This window comes from Cherax quadricarinatus, chromosome 29 (assembly GCF_038502225.1).
Source record: "Cherax quadricarinatus isolate ZL_2023a chromosome 29, ASM3850222v1, whole genome shotgun sequence".
Lineage (NCBI taxonomy): Eukaryota > Metazoa > Arthropoda > Malacostraca > Decapoda > Parastacidae > Cherax > Cherax quadricarinatus.
The window spans coordinates 6,027,724-6,041,124 of NC_091320.1; the positions used below are offsets into that span (position 1 = coordinate 6,027,724).

Here is a 13,401-nt window from a genome sequence, read left to right on the forward strand (position 1 = left end):
TTATTATTATTATAATCATGGGAGAGAACTAAATCAGTAGGAGTATACAGTGCAAGTGGGAGGGATGGAAGGCATTCAGGCTCAATTCAGGGAACTGAAGCACAGATCCAATTTCCTAGATCAAGAGCCTCTCACCAGCGTCAAGGAACCTCCCTTAGGGTACCTCTGTAACAACACTAACTGCGGACACACGTGTTCATTCAAATATAAACACTGCTGACTACTCTGAGGGGTTGCTAACACATCTCCTTCAGCCCTTAATTAGTCTCATAAGAGATAAGATAAGATAAGATTTCGTTCGGATTTTTAACCCCGGAGGGTTAGCCACCCAGGATAACCCAAGAAAGTCAGTGCGTCATCGAGGACTGTCTAACTTATTTCCATTGGGGTCCTTAATCTTGTCCCCCAGGATGCGACCCACACCAGTCGACTAACACCCAGGTACCTATTTGCTGCTAGGTGAACAGGACAACAGGTGTAAGGAAACGTGTCGAAATGTTTTCACCCGCCGGGAATCGAACCCGGGCCCTCCGTGTGTGAAGCGGGAGCTTTAGCCACCAGGCCACCGGGCCACACATCTTGTGTGTGGCTGATTGTAACTGAGTCACGAGGTGATTGGTAAAGTATACGCAACGTATTTACATAATAATTTTTATTTATCTTGCGAATGGTAACAAGTTAATTTACAAAAGCAATATTTTCGATAAATAAATATCTTAAATAACTCGGAGTCGACTGGAAAAAATTAATCACATATCACAAGTTCTGCTGGTAACTGATGTTTTCACTTCTATCTTTTTGCCTTACCTCCACACAGTCATCAGAACTTTACAGAACTTGTGATATAAGATTATGGTTCTGGCAAGTAAGATTGTCATTGTTCTAGAGGAATGATGAACAAAGCTCCAAGGAAATATAACTTTTTTAAGGTGCTAGAAAACGAGTACTTAATTATCACTGTTATCTTTAGGGGAACAAAAGCAAATGTTGACCTTAACACTGAACAACGGAGGGGAAGGACATGCCTTTCTTGGTACTCTCTACCTAGGAAATAAAGATGTTTATTAAACCGAGAGAAAGATAGAGAGAGAGAGACAGAGAGAGAGAGAGACAGAGAGAGACAGAGAGAGAGACAGAGAGAGAGAGAGAGAGAGAGAGAGAGAGAGAGAGAGAGAGAGAGAGAGAGAGAGAGAGAGAGAGAGAGAGAGAGAGAGAGAGAGAGAGAGAGAGAGAGAGAGACTCTTTTCAGACTTTTATTATTAACATATACAAAAAGATACAAGTTGCAGAAGGAACGATGCCCAGTCTGCAAACCGAGATGAAGAATCACGGATCTTCTTAAAAAAATCAAATTAGAGAAACAGAAAACACAAATAATTTTGAAAGCATCCTGTAATGTGCAGATAGAGGGAAGAACGAGCGCAAGCGATATGGAAAAGATGAGAGAGTTCTGGTGTTCCCCAGTCACAGATGGCGGAAGGAACTTGGGAGAGGAATGAGAGAGGGAGAGAGCAGGAGAAAGTGAAAGAAAATAAGGGAAAGAGTAAAAAAAAAATGTTGCGAGGAAGAGGCATTAAGCCCGACGTTCACAGATGACAGCTTTCTCATGGTGACAGGCCACGTCATGCCACTTGATGCCATCACCATAGAAGTTATTGAGGACGGCCAGGCAGTTCTCCCGACCACCCTCACGGTTGTCAGGCTGAGGTCGCTGAGCTCTGAAATACAAATACTAAGTCTATACATGGTCTACTATCACTAAATAAATTTATAATAAAAACTGGATACTATGTCCAATAGATATTCCACAACAAGCAATCTGGTGAAATATACAATGTATATTTAAAGTAAGGTTTGCTTGTGTAAGGTCTCGTGTGTCAGTATATTTGCCTTGCTTAGTTTATTAAAGTCTGCCTTTGTGAGTGTAATATTTGGTATCGGTAAGTACTTCTTGTTAAGATATTTTTGTGTTTATAAATGCTCGTCCAGTAGTTTATCACCTCATATCAGTGCGAGTGTGCATGTATGCAATAATAACCTCCATGTAATCAACTAGTCAACATTGTGGAAGGAGGCGTCAGCTCTAGCTTCTGTAGTTATTTTTTCACTGACAGAAGTTAATTTATTATCAAACTGATGCTAAAAGCAGTAGGTGGAATACGACCATACTGGCGCCATGTCTGGGTTACAGTTTGTGAAATATCCCCATCATGCGGCTTATGTTTCGATATACTGTTTATTTCTAAATATCGAAGCATTTTCAAATGTTGCGATGATATAAACACTTTTTCTGCATTCCTACTTAACCAGCTTGCTCTCAAAATTGAATTCACACAGCTTAATGTTTGCCAATACATTGACGGACAGGGCCGTGGGGGCATAAACCCCCAGAATACCCTCCAGGTATACGTACATATTCAAGGACTGATTTCACATGTGGTGAAAGACTGTTTTACCTCTGAATCGGATTCTCAAATCTGTAATATATGCTTCCGAAGTGAATGTGTATTAAAATCCTCCTCCAGTTCCCGTGAGAGTTTTTGGTTACCAAAGAGTCTGGAACACCGGTATTGGTACCTTATTTACAAAACTAAACATAAACGAAAACAAACCAGAAATCTTGAAACTGTGTTAAATGGGTTTCTGTTGATTGAATTTTGATAAAATTGCGAGACTGACTGTTGTTATGAATGAAAGAACGATTCAAGATAGAAAAACTTGAGTGAAAAGAATAGGAAAAATAGAAAATAAGCCGCAGAGATTAACAGACGCGTTTGGAAGTGCAAAAGAAGGAAAACGAAAGACTTTCACAATGTATTTAGAAACTTGGTAGTAGAGGGATAAGATGGTCAGTGGAGGATGCGAAAAAAATCAGAAAATATAATAGAGTAAGAAAATAAGTGAAGCGTTAAATAGGCTATGAAAAGAAGAAAGATCGTCAGTGTATATGAGAAGGGGAAAAGAGGAAGTCTTAGAGTATTGTGATGCCAAGTCTTATCTAGGAGTGTGAAGTGTAGGCTGGTTGTGAGCACAAGGTACTACCACTGAGCTGGTTGTGAGCAGAAGGTACTACCACTGAGCTGGTTGTGAGCAGAAGGTACTACCACTGAGCTGGTTGTGAGCAGAAGGCACTACCACTGAGCTGGTTGTAAGCAGAAGGTACTACCACTGAGCTGGTTGTGAGCAGAAGGTACTACCACTGAGCTGGTTGTGAGCAGAAGGTACTACCACTGAGCTGGTTGTGAGCCTATAATGTGATGGAGATATATGGACCCTGTGAGTCAACACTATATTGTAAGTACACTTCTGGTAAGTACACTCCTGGTAAGTACACTCCTGGTAAGTACACTCCTGGCAAATACACTCCTGGTAAATACACTCCTGGTAAATACACTCCTGGTAAATACACTCCTGGTAAGTACACTCCTGGTAAGTACACTCCTGGTAAGTGCACTCCTGGTAAGTACACTCCTGGTAAGTACACTCCTGGTAAGTACACTCCTGGTAAGTACACTCCTTGTAAATACACTCCTGGTGAATACACTCCTGGTAAATACACTCCTGGTAATACACTCCTGGTAAATACACTCCTGGTAAATACACTCCTGGTAAGTACACTCCTGGTAAGTACACTCCTGGTAAGTACACTTCTGGTAAGTGCACTCCTGGTAAGTACACTCCTGGTAAATACACTCCTGGTAAGTACACTCCTGGTAAGTACACTCCTGGTAAATATACTCCTGGTAAGTACACTCCTGGCAAGTACACTCTTGGTAAGTACACTCCTGGTAAGTACACTCCTGGTAAGTACACTCCTGGTAAATACACTCCTGGTAAGTACACTCCTGGTAAATACACTCCTGGTAAGTACACTCCTGGCAAGTACACTCTTGGTAAGTACACTCCTGGTAAGTACACTCCTGGTAAGTACACTCCTGGTAAGTACACTCCTGGTAAGTACACTCCTGGTAAGTGCACTCCTGGTAAGTACACTCCTGGTAAGTACACTCCTGGTAAGTACACTCCTGGTAAGTACACTCCTGGTAAGTACACTCCTGGTAAGTACACTCCTGGTAAGTACACTCCTGGTAAGTACACTCCTGGTAAGTACACTCCTGGTAAATATACTCCTGGTAAGTACCCTCCTGGTAAGTACACTCCTGGTAAGTACACTCCTGGTAAGTGCACTCCTGGTAAGTACACTCCTGGTAAGTACACTCCTGGTAAGTACACTCCTGGTAAGTGCACTCCTGGTAAGTACACTCCTGGTAAGTACACTCCTGGTAAGTACACTCCTGGTAAGTACACTCCTGGTAAGTACACTCCTGGTAAGTACACTCCTGGTAAGTACACTCCTGGTAAATACACTCCTGGTAAATACACTCCTGGTAAGTACACTCCTGGTAAGTACACTCCTGGTAAGTACACTCCTGGTAAGTACACTCCTGGTAAGTACACTCCTGGTAAGTACACTCCTGGTAAGTACACTCCTGGCAAGTACACTCTTGGTAAGTACACTCCTGGTAAGTACACTCCTGGTAAGTACACTCCTGGTAAGTACACTCCTGGTAAGTACACTCCTGGTAAGTACACTCCTGGTAAGTACACTCCTGGTAAGTACACTCCTGGTAAGTACACTCCTGGTAAATACACTCCTGGTAGCTAGGATAGATGGCTAGTGACAGTAAAACTTTATCAAGACGCCTCTAATTTTGAGAAGCAATTTAGTCAAAAAATGTATTTAATTTACTAGCTAATTATGTCACCCGTTTGTTCAAATTCTTGCTCTTCGATGTTTTAGATTTCGTAAGTTGTTTCCCACCCATGTGGAATGCTGCCTATGATCTGTCTTTTTTCCAGGATCCAGCTTTTTCTTTTTTTTGGCACTTGCTGGAGTTGGACTTTAGTAGCTATTTAACTTGCAATTTCCTGCTCATTTCTTCATTCCTATCCTCATAACTTGACATCGTCCGCTATCATAGATTTAGGGGGACGTGTCTTTCATCACTGGTAGGTCGTCAGCATATACCAGGAGGAGTAAGGGGTCACGCACAGCACGAACCACTGCAGGACCCCTTCTAGTTATACTCTCACCAAACCATTTCATCCATCAGTGTAAGGGCCTGATACAGCGTACGCTGTCAGTGGCCCTATAAACCCCAATAACAAAATCATTATACCTATGAATAACTTACCCTCCAGTGTGTGACCAACCAGTAACACGGAAAGGTTCGCCATTCAGCCACCTCCAGCCGTTGCCAGACTTCACGCCACCAGTCCAGATGTACTCTAGTCTTGCTGCGTGGAAGAAAAAAATGCTTGTTTAATCGTCAAATAAACTAAAAAAGAAAAACAGAAACGAATATAATGCTCATAAACTGGGAAATATGTCAAGACTTAAATAAATTATTCCAAACATTACCTATGCTTTAACTAAAACCTTTTATGTTAAGAAATAAACATGGCTATGTACAAGGTAACTGGATGCAGGCAAAGGATCTGTTGAAGGGATCGAAGTACACAGACCAGTTATTCTTTTGAATTTCTGTCTCCATGAGCAAAACATAATACGCACAAAACAATGGAAACCAACCTTGGCCAACAACGCTGTTGATGTAATTGAGTTCCTCATTGGAGCTGATTCCCACGGCTTGCCATCCACCGCCAAGACTGGCACACAAGCTGGCAGCGGCATTACCAGTGTACTTTCTGCCACCGTCGTGTCTCCAAGAGTAGTAGTAAGCACTGCCACCACGGACGTCGTCAGCCTACACCACACATACAGTTCATTAATGTCATCTTCAAACAAATGACAAAAATATAATAATTAGGCGACTCTGCCTGAACCTAATATATTGTCCCATATTTTTTCATTGAGTGTCTTCGCCACAACTCATCTAATCGTTCCTTTTAACGTGAACATTGTTTGATTCATACGATTTTAACGCTTGTTTTATTATAATAATGATTATTTATTCACCAATAAGGCAAACATTTCATGCAGCACATAACATGTGTAGGTACATATTTATTTTAGGCAGATATTACCATTGGAACAGACGAAGTAACAAACATTCTGCCTAGTAAGCAGATTACAATGTTTAAGTCTCTCAGTAGCTCTTCTGAAATTATACTAAACATCGTGAAACTAATTCATTATATTAATGCTAAATAAGACTAACAAAATTGATGCTGAACTAAGGAACCTTGAGTAGGATGAGGCGATATTATATTGCATTTAGTTTAACAAGATTACAATGTCAAGTAAATTTAATAATATTGCCAAGTTAGTGTAGCAAGGTTAAATAAGGTACTCAAATTAGTTTAGCATATTTAAATGAGGTCAAGTTATTGAAGCCAGGTTCAGTGAGGTTGCCAAATTAGATAAGCAGAGTTCAGTGAGGATTCCTTGTTAGTTTAGCAATGTTGAATGAGATTGTCGAACTAGTTTAACAAGGTTAGGTTAGATTGTGAGGTTCGTTTGGTTGCAAAATAAAAGAAATGCGTATCAGCTAATCGATTAACAACACATAAATCAATGTTTAAAGTAAAAAAAAACTGGTGTCCAAAAGCATCACAGACTGCACTACCTGCTTTCCTGTCGTTATATGTGGCACCCAGTGAACTTGTTGCAGCGATTCTTCCTGAATACCTTAGGGGCAATGTTAGCGTTCGTAACTCAAACTTCATTGATGGAGCCAGGCTCTGGGATAATCTAACAGGCTTCGAAACCAGACCTGCTCTCTCCAGTAACTACAGTCACACTGAGATAGCCCAGCAGTGGAGAATATAGCCTTAGTAATGGTTGAGAGTGTGTCAGGTTTTAAAAGACAGCGCTCGTCTTCTGGCAGTGAGAACCAGAAATTTCCTACTGGTGGTCCCCAGTTGTTCTCATGGCACACTCCTCGACCCGTTGACTATCCGCATTGATGTTGCCTTTCTCCCTGCAGCCACTCTAGCCTCACCGAACACAGGTGTATTTGAGGCAATACATTGAGGTATCGATGAGATACACACACACACACACACACACACACACACACACACACACACACACACACACACACACACACACACACACACACACACACACACACACACACATACACAGGAAACAAGGGGGTGGAAGAGTGGCACTGCTCATCAAAAAATTAAAGAGATTTTGAGAAGTTGGAGAGAGGGGACAGAGGAGAAGCAAGGGACTATATAATAGGAACACTTCAGACAAGAGGTCCCAAGGTGGTGATCGCAGTTATGTATAACCCACCACAGAACAGCAGGAGGTCAAGACAAGAATATGATGAGAGTAACAGCGAAAGGGTTGGCACACTGGCTGAAGTGCCCAGAAGGGCCCACGTGGACAGGGCAAAGCTATTGGTTGTGGGCGACTTCAATCACAAAGAAATCGACTGGGAAAACCTGGAGCCACAAGGGGGGCCCAGAACCGTGGAGGGCTAAGATGATGAAGGTACCAACACGTTAGGGACACTACCAGAAAGAGGGGAGAGGATAAACGAGCAAGACTAGACCTAGTATTCGCCTTGAGCAAGTGCAGAGATTGAGGACATCACATATGAAAGGCCCCACGGAGCAAGTGATCACGTGATTCTGAGCTTCGAATACATAGTAGAGTTACAAGTGGAGAGGGAAGCAGGAAGGGCAGGACGAATAAAGCCAAGACACAAGAGAGGGACTACACAGGCATGAGGAATTTCCTGCACGAGGTCCAGTGGAACAGAGAACTAGCAAGGAAAACAGTAAATGAGATAATGGAATATGTGACAACAATTAAACAAGGAAGCGGAGGAGAGGTTTGTACCCAAAGGCAACAGACATAATGAGAAGGCCGGGACGAGCCCTTGGTTCACCCTTAGGTGTAGAGAGGCTAAAACCAAGTGATCTAGAAAATGGAAGAAGTATGGAAGGTAAAGGAGCCAGGAGAACACGGAAAGTAGTCGAAGAGCAAGAAGGGAGGAAGTAAGGAAGGGGCCCAATAACAATACAAAAATGACATAGGAGCCAAAGCCAAACCTAACCCAAAGCTATTGTACAGCCACACCAGGAAGTAAACAACCGTCAAACACCAGGTAATCAGGCTGAGGAAGGAAGGAAGAAGGGAGTTTATAAGAAATGACCTTGAAGTTTGTGAGGAGCTCAACATGAGATTCAGAAAAGTATTCAGGGTGGAGACACAAAGGACTCCAGAAAAAGGGAGAGATGGGATGCGCCAGTAAGTGCTGGACACGATTCATGCAACCGAGGAGGAGGTGAAGAGGCTGCTAAGCGAACTAGATTTCTCAAAAGCGATGAGGTTCGATAACATCTCTCCGTGAGTCCAAGATTATTGTGAGTGATACACATAGCGCAGAGGCGCTATGTGTACCACTAACAATAATCTTCAACACATTATCTACACAGGGCGACTACCTGAGGTATGGAAGACTGCAAATGTAGTCTCAATTTTTAAAAATTGGGACAGACATGCAGCATGAAACTACAGACAAGTGTCACTGACATGTATGCAAAGTCATGGAGAAGATTATCAGGAGAAGAGGGGTGGACCACATAGAAAGGAATGAGATTATAAACGACAACCAGCAGAGTGGGTGTCAGAGTGGGCGCCTGTTACGAGTGGGGTTCCACAGGGGTCAGTCTTATGACCGTTGCTGTTTCTGGTATATGTGAATGGTGGAAGGAATAGACTCAGATGTGTCCCTGTTTGCAGACGTTGTGAAGTTAACGAGGAGAATTCAGTCGGAGGAGGACAAGGCAGGACTACAGAGGGATCTGAACAGGCTGCAGGCCTGGTCCAGCAACTGGCTTCTGGAGTTCAACCACATCAAGTGAAAAGTAATGAAGATCGGGGAAGGGCAAAAAAGACCACAGACAGAGTACAGTCTAGGGGGCCAAAGACTACGAACCTCACTCAAGGAAAAGGATCTTCGAATGTGTATAATACCGAGCACAACTCCTAAGGTGCACATCAACCAAATAACTGTTGTAGCATATGGGCGACTAGCGAACCTAAGAACAGCATTCCGACATCCCAATAAGGAGTCGTTCCGGACCCTGTACACAGTGTACGTTAAGCCCATATTGGAGTATGCAGCTCCAGTTTGGAACCCTCACCTGTCCAAGCACGTCAGAAAAGTAGAAAAAGTGCGAAGGTTTGCAACAAGACTAGTCCCGGTGTTAGGGTCATGTCCTACAAGGAGAGGTTAAGAAAACTCGACCTGACGACACTGGCGGGCAGGAAGGACAGGGACGACATAATAACGACGTATAAAATACTGAGAGGAAACGACAAGGTGGACAGGCAGGATGTTCCAGAAATGGGACACACAGCAACAAAGAGTCACAATTGGAAATTGAAGACTTAGATGAGTCACAGGGATGTTAGGAGTATTTCTCCAGCCATAGAGTTGTTAGGAAGTGAAATAATCTGGAAAGTGAGGTATGGAGGCAGGTACCATACATAGCTTTAAGAAGAAGTATGATAAAGCTCATGGAGCAGGGAGAGAGTTTACCGAGTGGCGACCAGTGAAGGGGCGGGGCCAGGAAGTATGACTCGACCCTTGCAACGACAGTCAGGTGAACACACACACACACACACACACACACACACACACACACACACACACACACACACACACACACACACACACACAAATACACACACACAAATACACACACACACAAACACACACAAACACACACACACAAAGCTCAGGAAGCAGTGAGAGAAAGGACCTAGTAGCGATCATTGAAGAGGCGGGGCCAGGAGCTGAGTCTCGACCCTTGCAACCACAATTAGGTGAGTACACACACACACACACACACAGTGATGTTGGCCCAGAGTTTAGTGAGTTTAAGATGGATGTGGCCACAAGTAGTTGAGGAAATATCAAAAGCCTCGATAATAACCCATGCACAACATTTGTGCAACATCCTTTCGTTTTTGATACCACTAGTAGTGTCATCCAGCCAGAATGTCCTATAACCTATGCCCTAAGTAAAGGAAAATGATTCTGCAATATGTGTAATACGTATTCGGCTGGCCGGCTGGCCAACCGACTGGGTGGCTGGCTGACTGACTTTGGCTGTCTCTCTCTCTCTCTCTGTTTGTCTCTATCTCTGTCTGCCTCTGTCTCTGTATGTCTCTCGCTCACAGGTACACATAAATATAGTTATCATACATAGTGTAAACTACCTAGGATAACCCAAAACATCCAGACAAAGTGCTGTACTGTGCTTGTATATATAAGGCATAATAAGCATGACTGGCAAGTAATACACATTTTCTCTTATTGGGAATCAGGCATGACGACTCTGCATTATGTGTAATGCCTGTTAGTTCATGAGCCACTCTCTGAGACAGAGAGAAGCAGACAGAAAGACACACACACAGGCAGACAGAAAGACAAACACACAGACACACACACAGACAGACAGACAGACACACAGACAGACAGACACACACAGACACACACACAGACACACACACACACACACACAGACACACACACACAGACACACACACACAGACACACACACACACACACACACACACAGACACACACACACACACAGAGTATAAGCTAGGTGGCCAACGACTGCAAACCTCGCTCAAGGAGAAAGATCTTGGGGTGAGTATAACACGGATCATGTCTCTGGAAACACACATCAACCAGATAACTGCTGCAGCATATGGGCGCCTGGCAAACCTGAGACTAGCATTCCGATACCTAAGTAAGAAATCTTTCAAGACACCGTATACCGTGTACGTCAGGCCCATACTGGAGTATGCAGCACCAGTTTGGAACCCGCACTGGGTCAAGCACGTTAAGAAATTAGAGAAAGTGCAAAGGTTTGCGACAAGGTTAGTTCCAGAGCTAAGGGGAATGTCCTGTTAAGAAAAGTTGAAGGAAATCGACATAATGACGCTGTAGGACAGGAGGGATAGGGGAGACATGATAACGACATACAAAATACTGCATGGAATAGACAAGGTGGACAGAGACAGGATGTTCCTGAGAGGGGACACAGACACAAGGGGTCACTTGTAGAAGTTGAAGACTCAGATGAGCCACAGGGATGTTAGGAAGCATTTCTTCAGTCGTAGAGTGGTCAGGAAGTGGAACAGTCTGGCGAGCGATGCAGTGAAGGCAGGAACCATACATAGCTTTAAGACAAGGTATGATAAAGCTCATGGAGCAGGGAGAGAGAGGACCTAGTAGCGTTCAGTGAAGAGGCGGGGCCAGGAGCTGAGTCTCGACCCCTGCAACTACAATTAGGTGAGTACACACACACACACACGGACAGACATACACAAGCATGTACATAACAGGCCTAGTGTCTAATCAGCATGTGCCTAGGCCAAATGGTGACACAGACACACAGACACACACACAGACACACAGACACACACAGACACACACACACAAACACACACACACACACACACACACACACACACACACACACACACACACACACACACACACACACACACACACACACACACACACACTCATGCACATACAACAGGCCTAGTGTCTAATCGACATGTGCCTAGGACCAAATGGTAACTAACACACACACACACACACACACACACACACACACACACACACACACACACAAACACACACACACACACACACACACACACACACACACAAGAACACCGCAGACGGAGTACAGTCTAGGGGGGCCAGAGACTACAAACCTCACTCAAGGAAAAAGATCTTAGGGTAAGTGTAACACCAGGCACATCTCCTGAAGCGCAGGGCATCTAGGTGAGTATAAATAGAAAGCGCGTCTGTCTTGCGCTCAACAGACGGAGGATCAAGCCTCCACCACGTACTGCGCTGAATGACCCACAAAGGTTTAGTGCTTAACATGAATTAAAAAAAAAAAAAAGAACGTCCTGAAGCGCACATCAACCAAATAACTGCTGCAGCATATGGGCGCCTAGCAAACCTCAGAACAGCATTCCGACATCTTAATCGTACACCGTGTACGTTAGGCCCATATTGGAGTATGCGGCACCAGTTTGGAACCCACGTAGCCAAGCACGTAAAGAAACTAGAGAAAGTGCAAGGGTTTGCAACAAGACTAGTCCCAAAGCTAAGGCGTATGTCCTACGAGGAGAGGTTATGGGAAATCAACCTGACGACACTGGAGGACAGGAGAGATAGAGGGCCATGATAACGATATACAAAATACTGAGAGGAATTGACAAGGTGGACAAAGACAGGATGTTCCAGAGATGGGCCACAGCAACAAGGGGACACAGTTTTAAGTTGAAGACACAGATGAATCACAGGGAGGTTAGGAAGTATTTCTTCAGCCACAGAGTAGTCAGGAAGTGGAATAGTTTGGGAAGCGATGTAGTGGAGGCAGGATCCATACATAGCTTTAAGCAGAGGTATGATAAAGCTCACGGTTCAGGGAGAGTGACCTAGTAGCGACTAGTGAAGAGGCAGGGCCAGGAGCTGGCAGTCAACCCCTGCAGCCTCAACTAGGTGAGTACACACACACACACACACACACACACACACACACACACACACACACACACACACACACACACACACGCACACACACACAAAAGTACTCAAGTTTAGTAGCAAGCTCACCTGGCCGCCGCCTTGTTGCTGAGGGAACCTGTTGAAACCTCCTTGTCTTGGACGTTGTCCCCTGAAGAACTGTCGAGGTCCAAAATTGAACTGGCAGGTGGCCAGCCCGACCACAGAGAGCAACAACACGAACTTCATCTGTAAAGTAAAGTCTGTGCAACAATACCTGTAGAACCACTCGACGTTCTATATTCTCTTAAACTCCAGAAAACTGCAAAATTTATCTGAAAAGTCACACGGTTTCTTGCTGTTTACAAACTGTGTTTATCAACGAAATAATATTCATGGTTATGCCAGCTGTTCTTTGCTTTATACTTGTGGTTTGTGGTGCCATCTGTCAATAATATTAACACATCATGTATAATCAATTGAATTTCAAAAATATATAAACATCATTTGACACAGAATCTGAATCGATGAAGTTGCTTAGAATTTGGAGAGCTTTGTGATTGGAACACAGAAGTCAGCATGTTGTAAACTCACTTGTCGTCAGTCACCTTCACTCGTTATGTTTGTGCAAGTGGTGAGACAGTCACCAGTGCGGAACACTACACTTAACACAAGTTAGTAGTCAGCAACACTGAGAGACTGAGAAAGGTTGTTACTGCCTCAGCATATCGCACAACATACTCAACTTCACCTACTTTCCACTGGTTACAATTCTCGAAACTGATATTAATTCCATAAGCTGATCTGTTGAGGGGCATGAAATTTCCCCTGTTATCTAATAATAAGTAATTTTTCCCCTATAATTTACCTT

The 13,401-nt window shown here is 43.7% G+C and overlaps 1 protein-coding gene across 1 annotated transcript; it reads right to left on the reverse strand.

The window, feature by feature from the left end:
* Positions 1 to 641: 641 nt before the first annotated feature.
* Positions 642 to 12,967, reverse strand: LOC128690416 (asialoglycoprotein receptor 2-like). Its single transcript, XM_053779095.2, has 4 exons — positions 12,642 to 12,967; positions 5,594 to 5,768; positions 5,196 to 5,298; positions 642 to 1,718 (listed from the first exon to the last, which is right to left on the reverse strand). The coding sequence occupies exons 1-4, from the start codon at positions 12,777 to 12,779 to the stop codon at positions 1,574 to 1,576; spliced, it is 561 nt and encodes a 186-aa protein (XP_053635070.2). The 5' UTR covers positions 12,780 to 12,967; the 3' UTR covers positions 642 to 1,573.
* Positions 12,968 to 13,401: the final 434 nt, after the last annotated feature.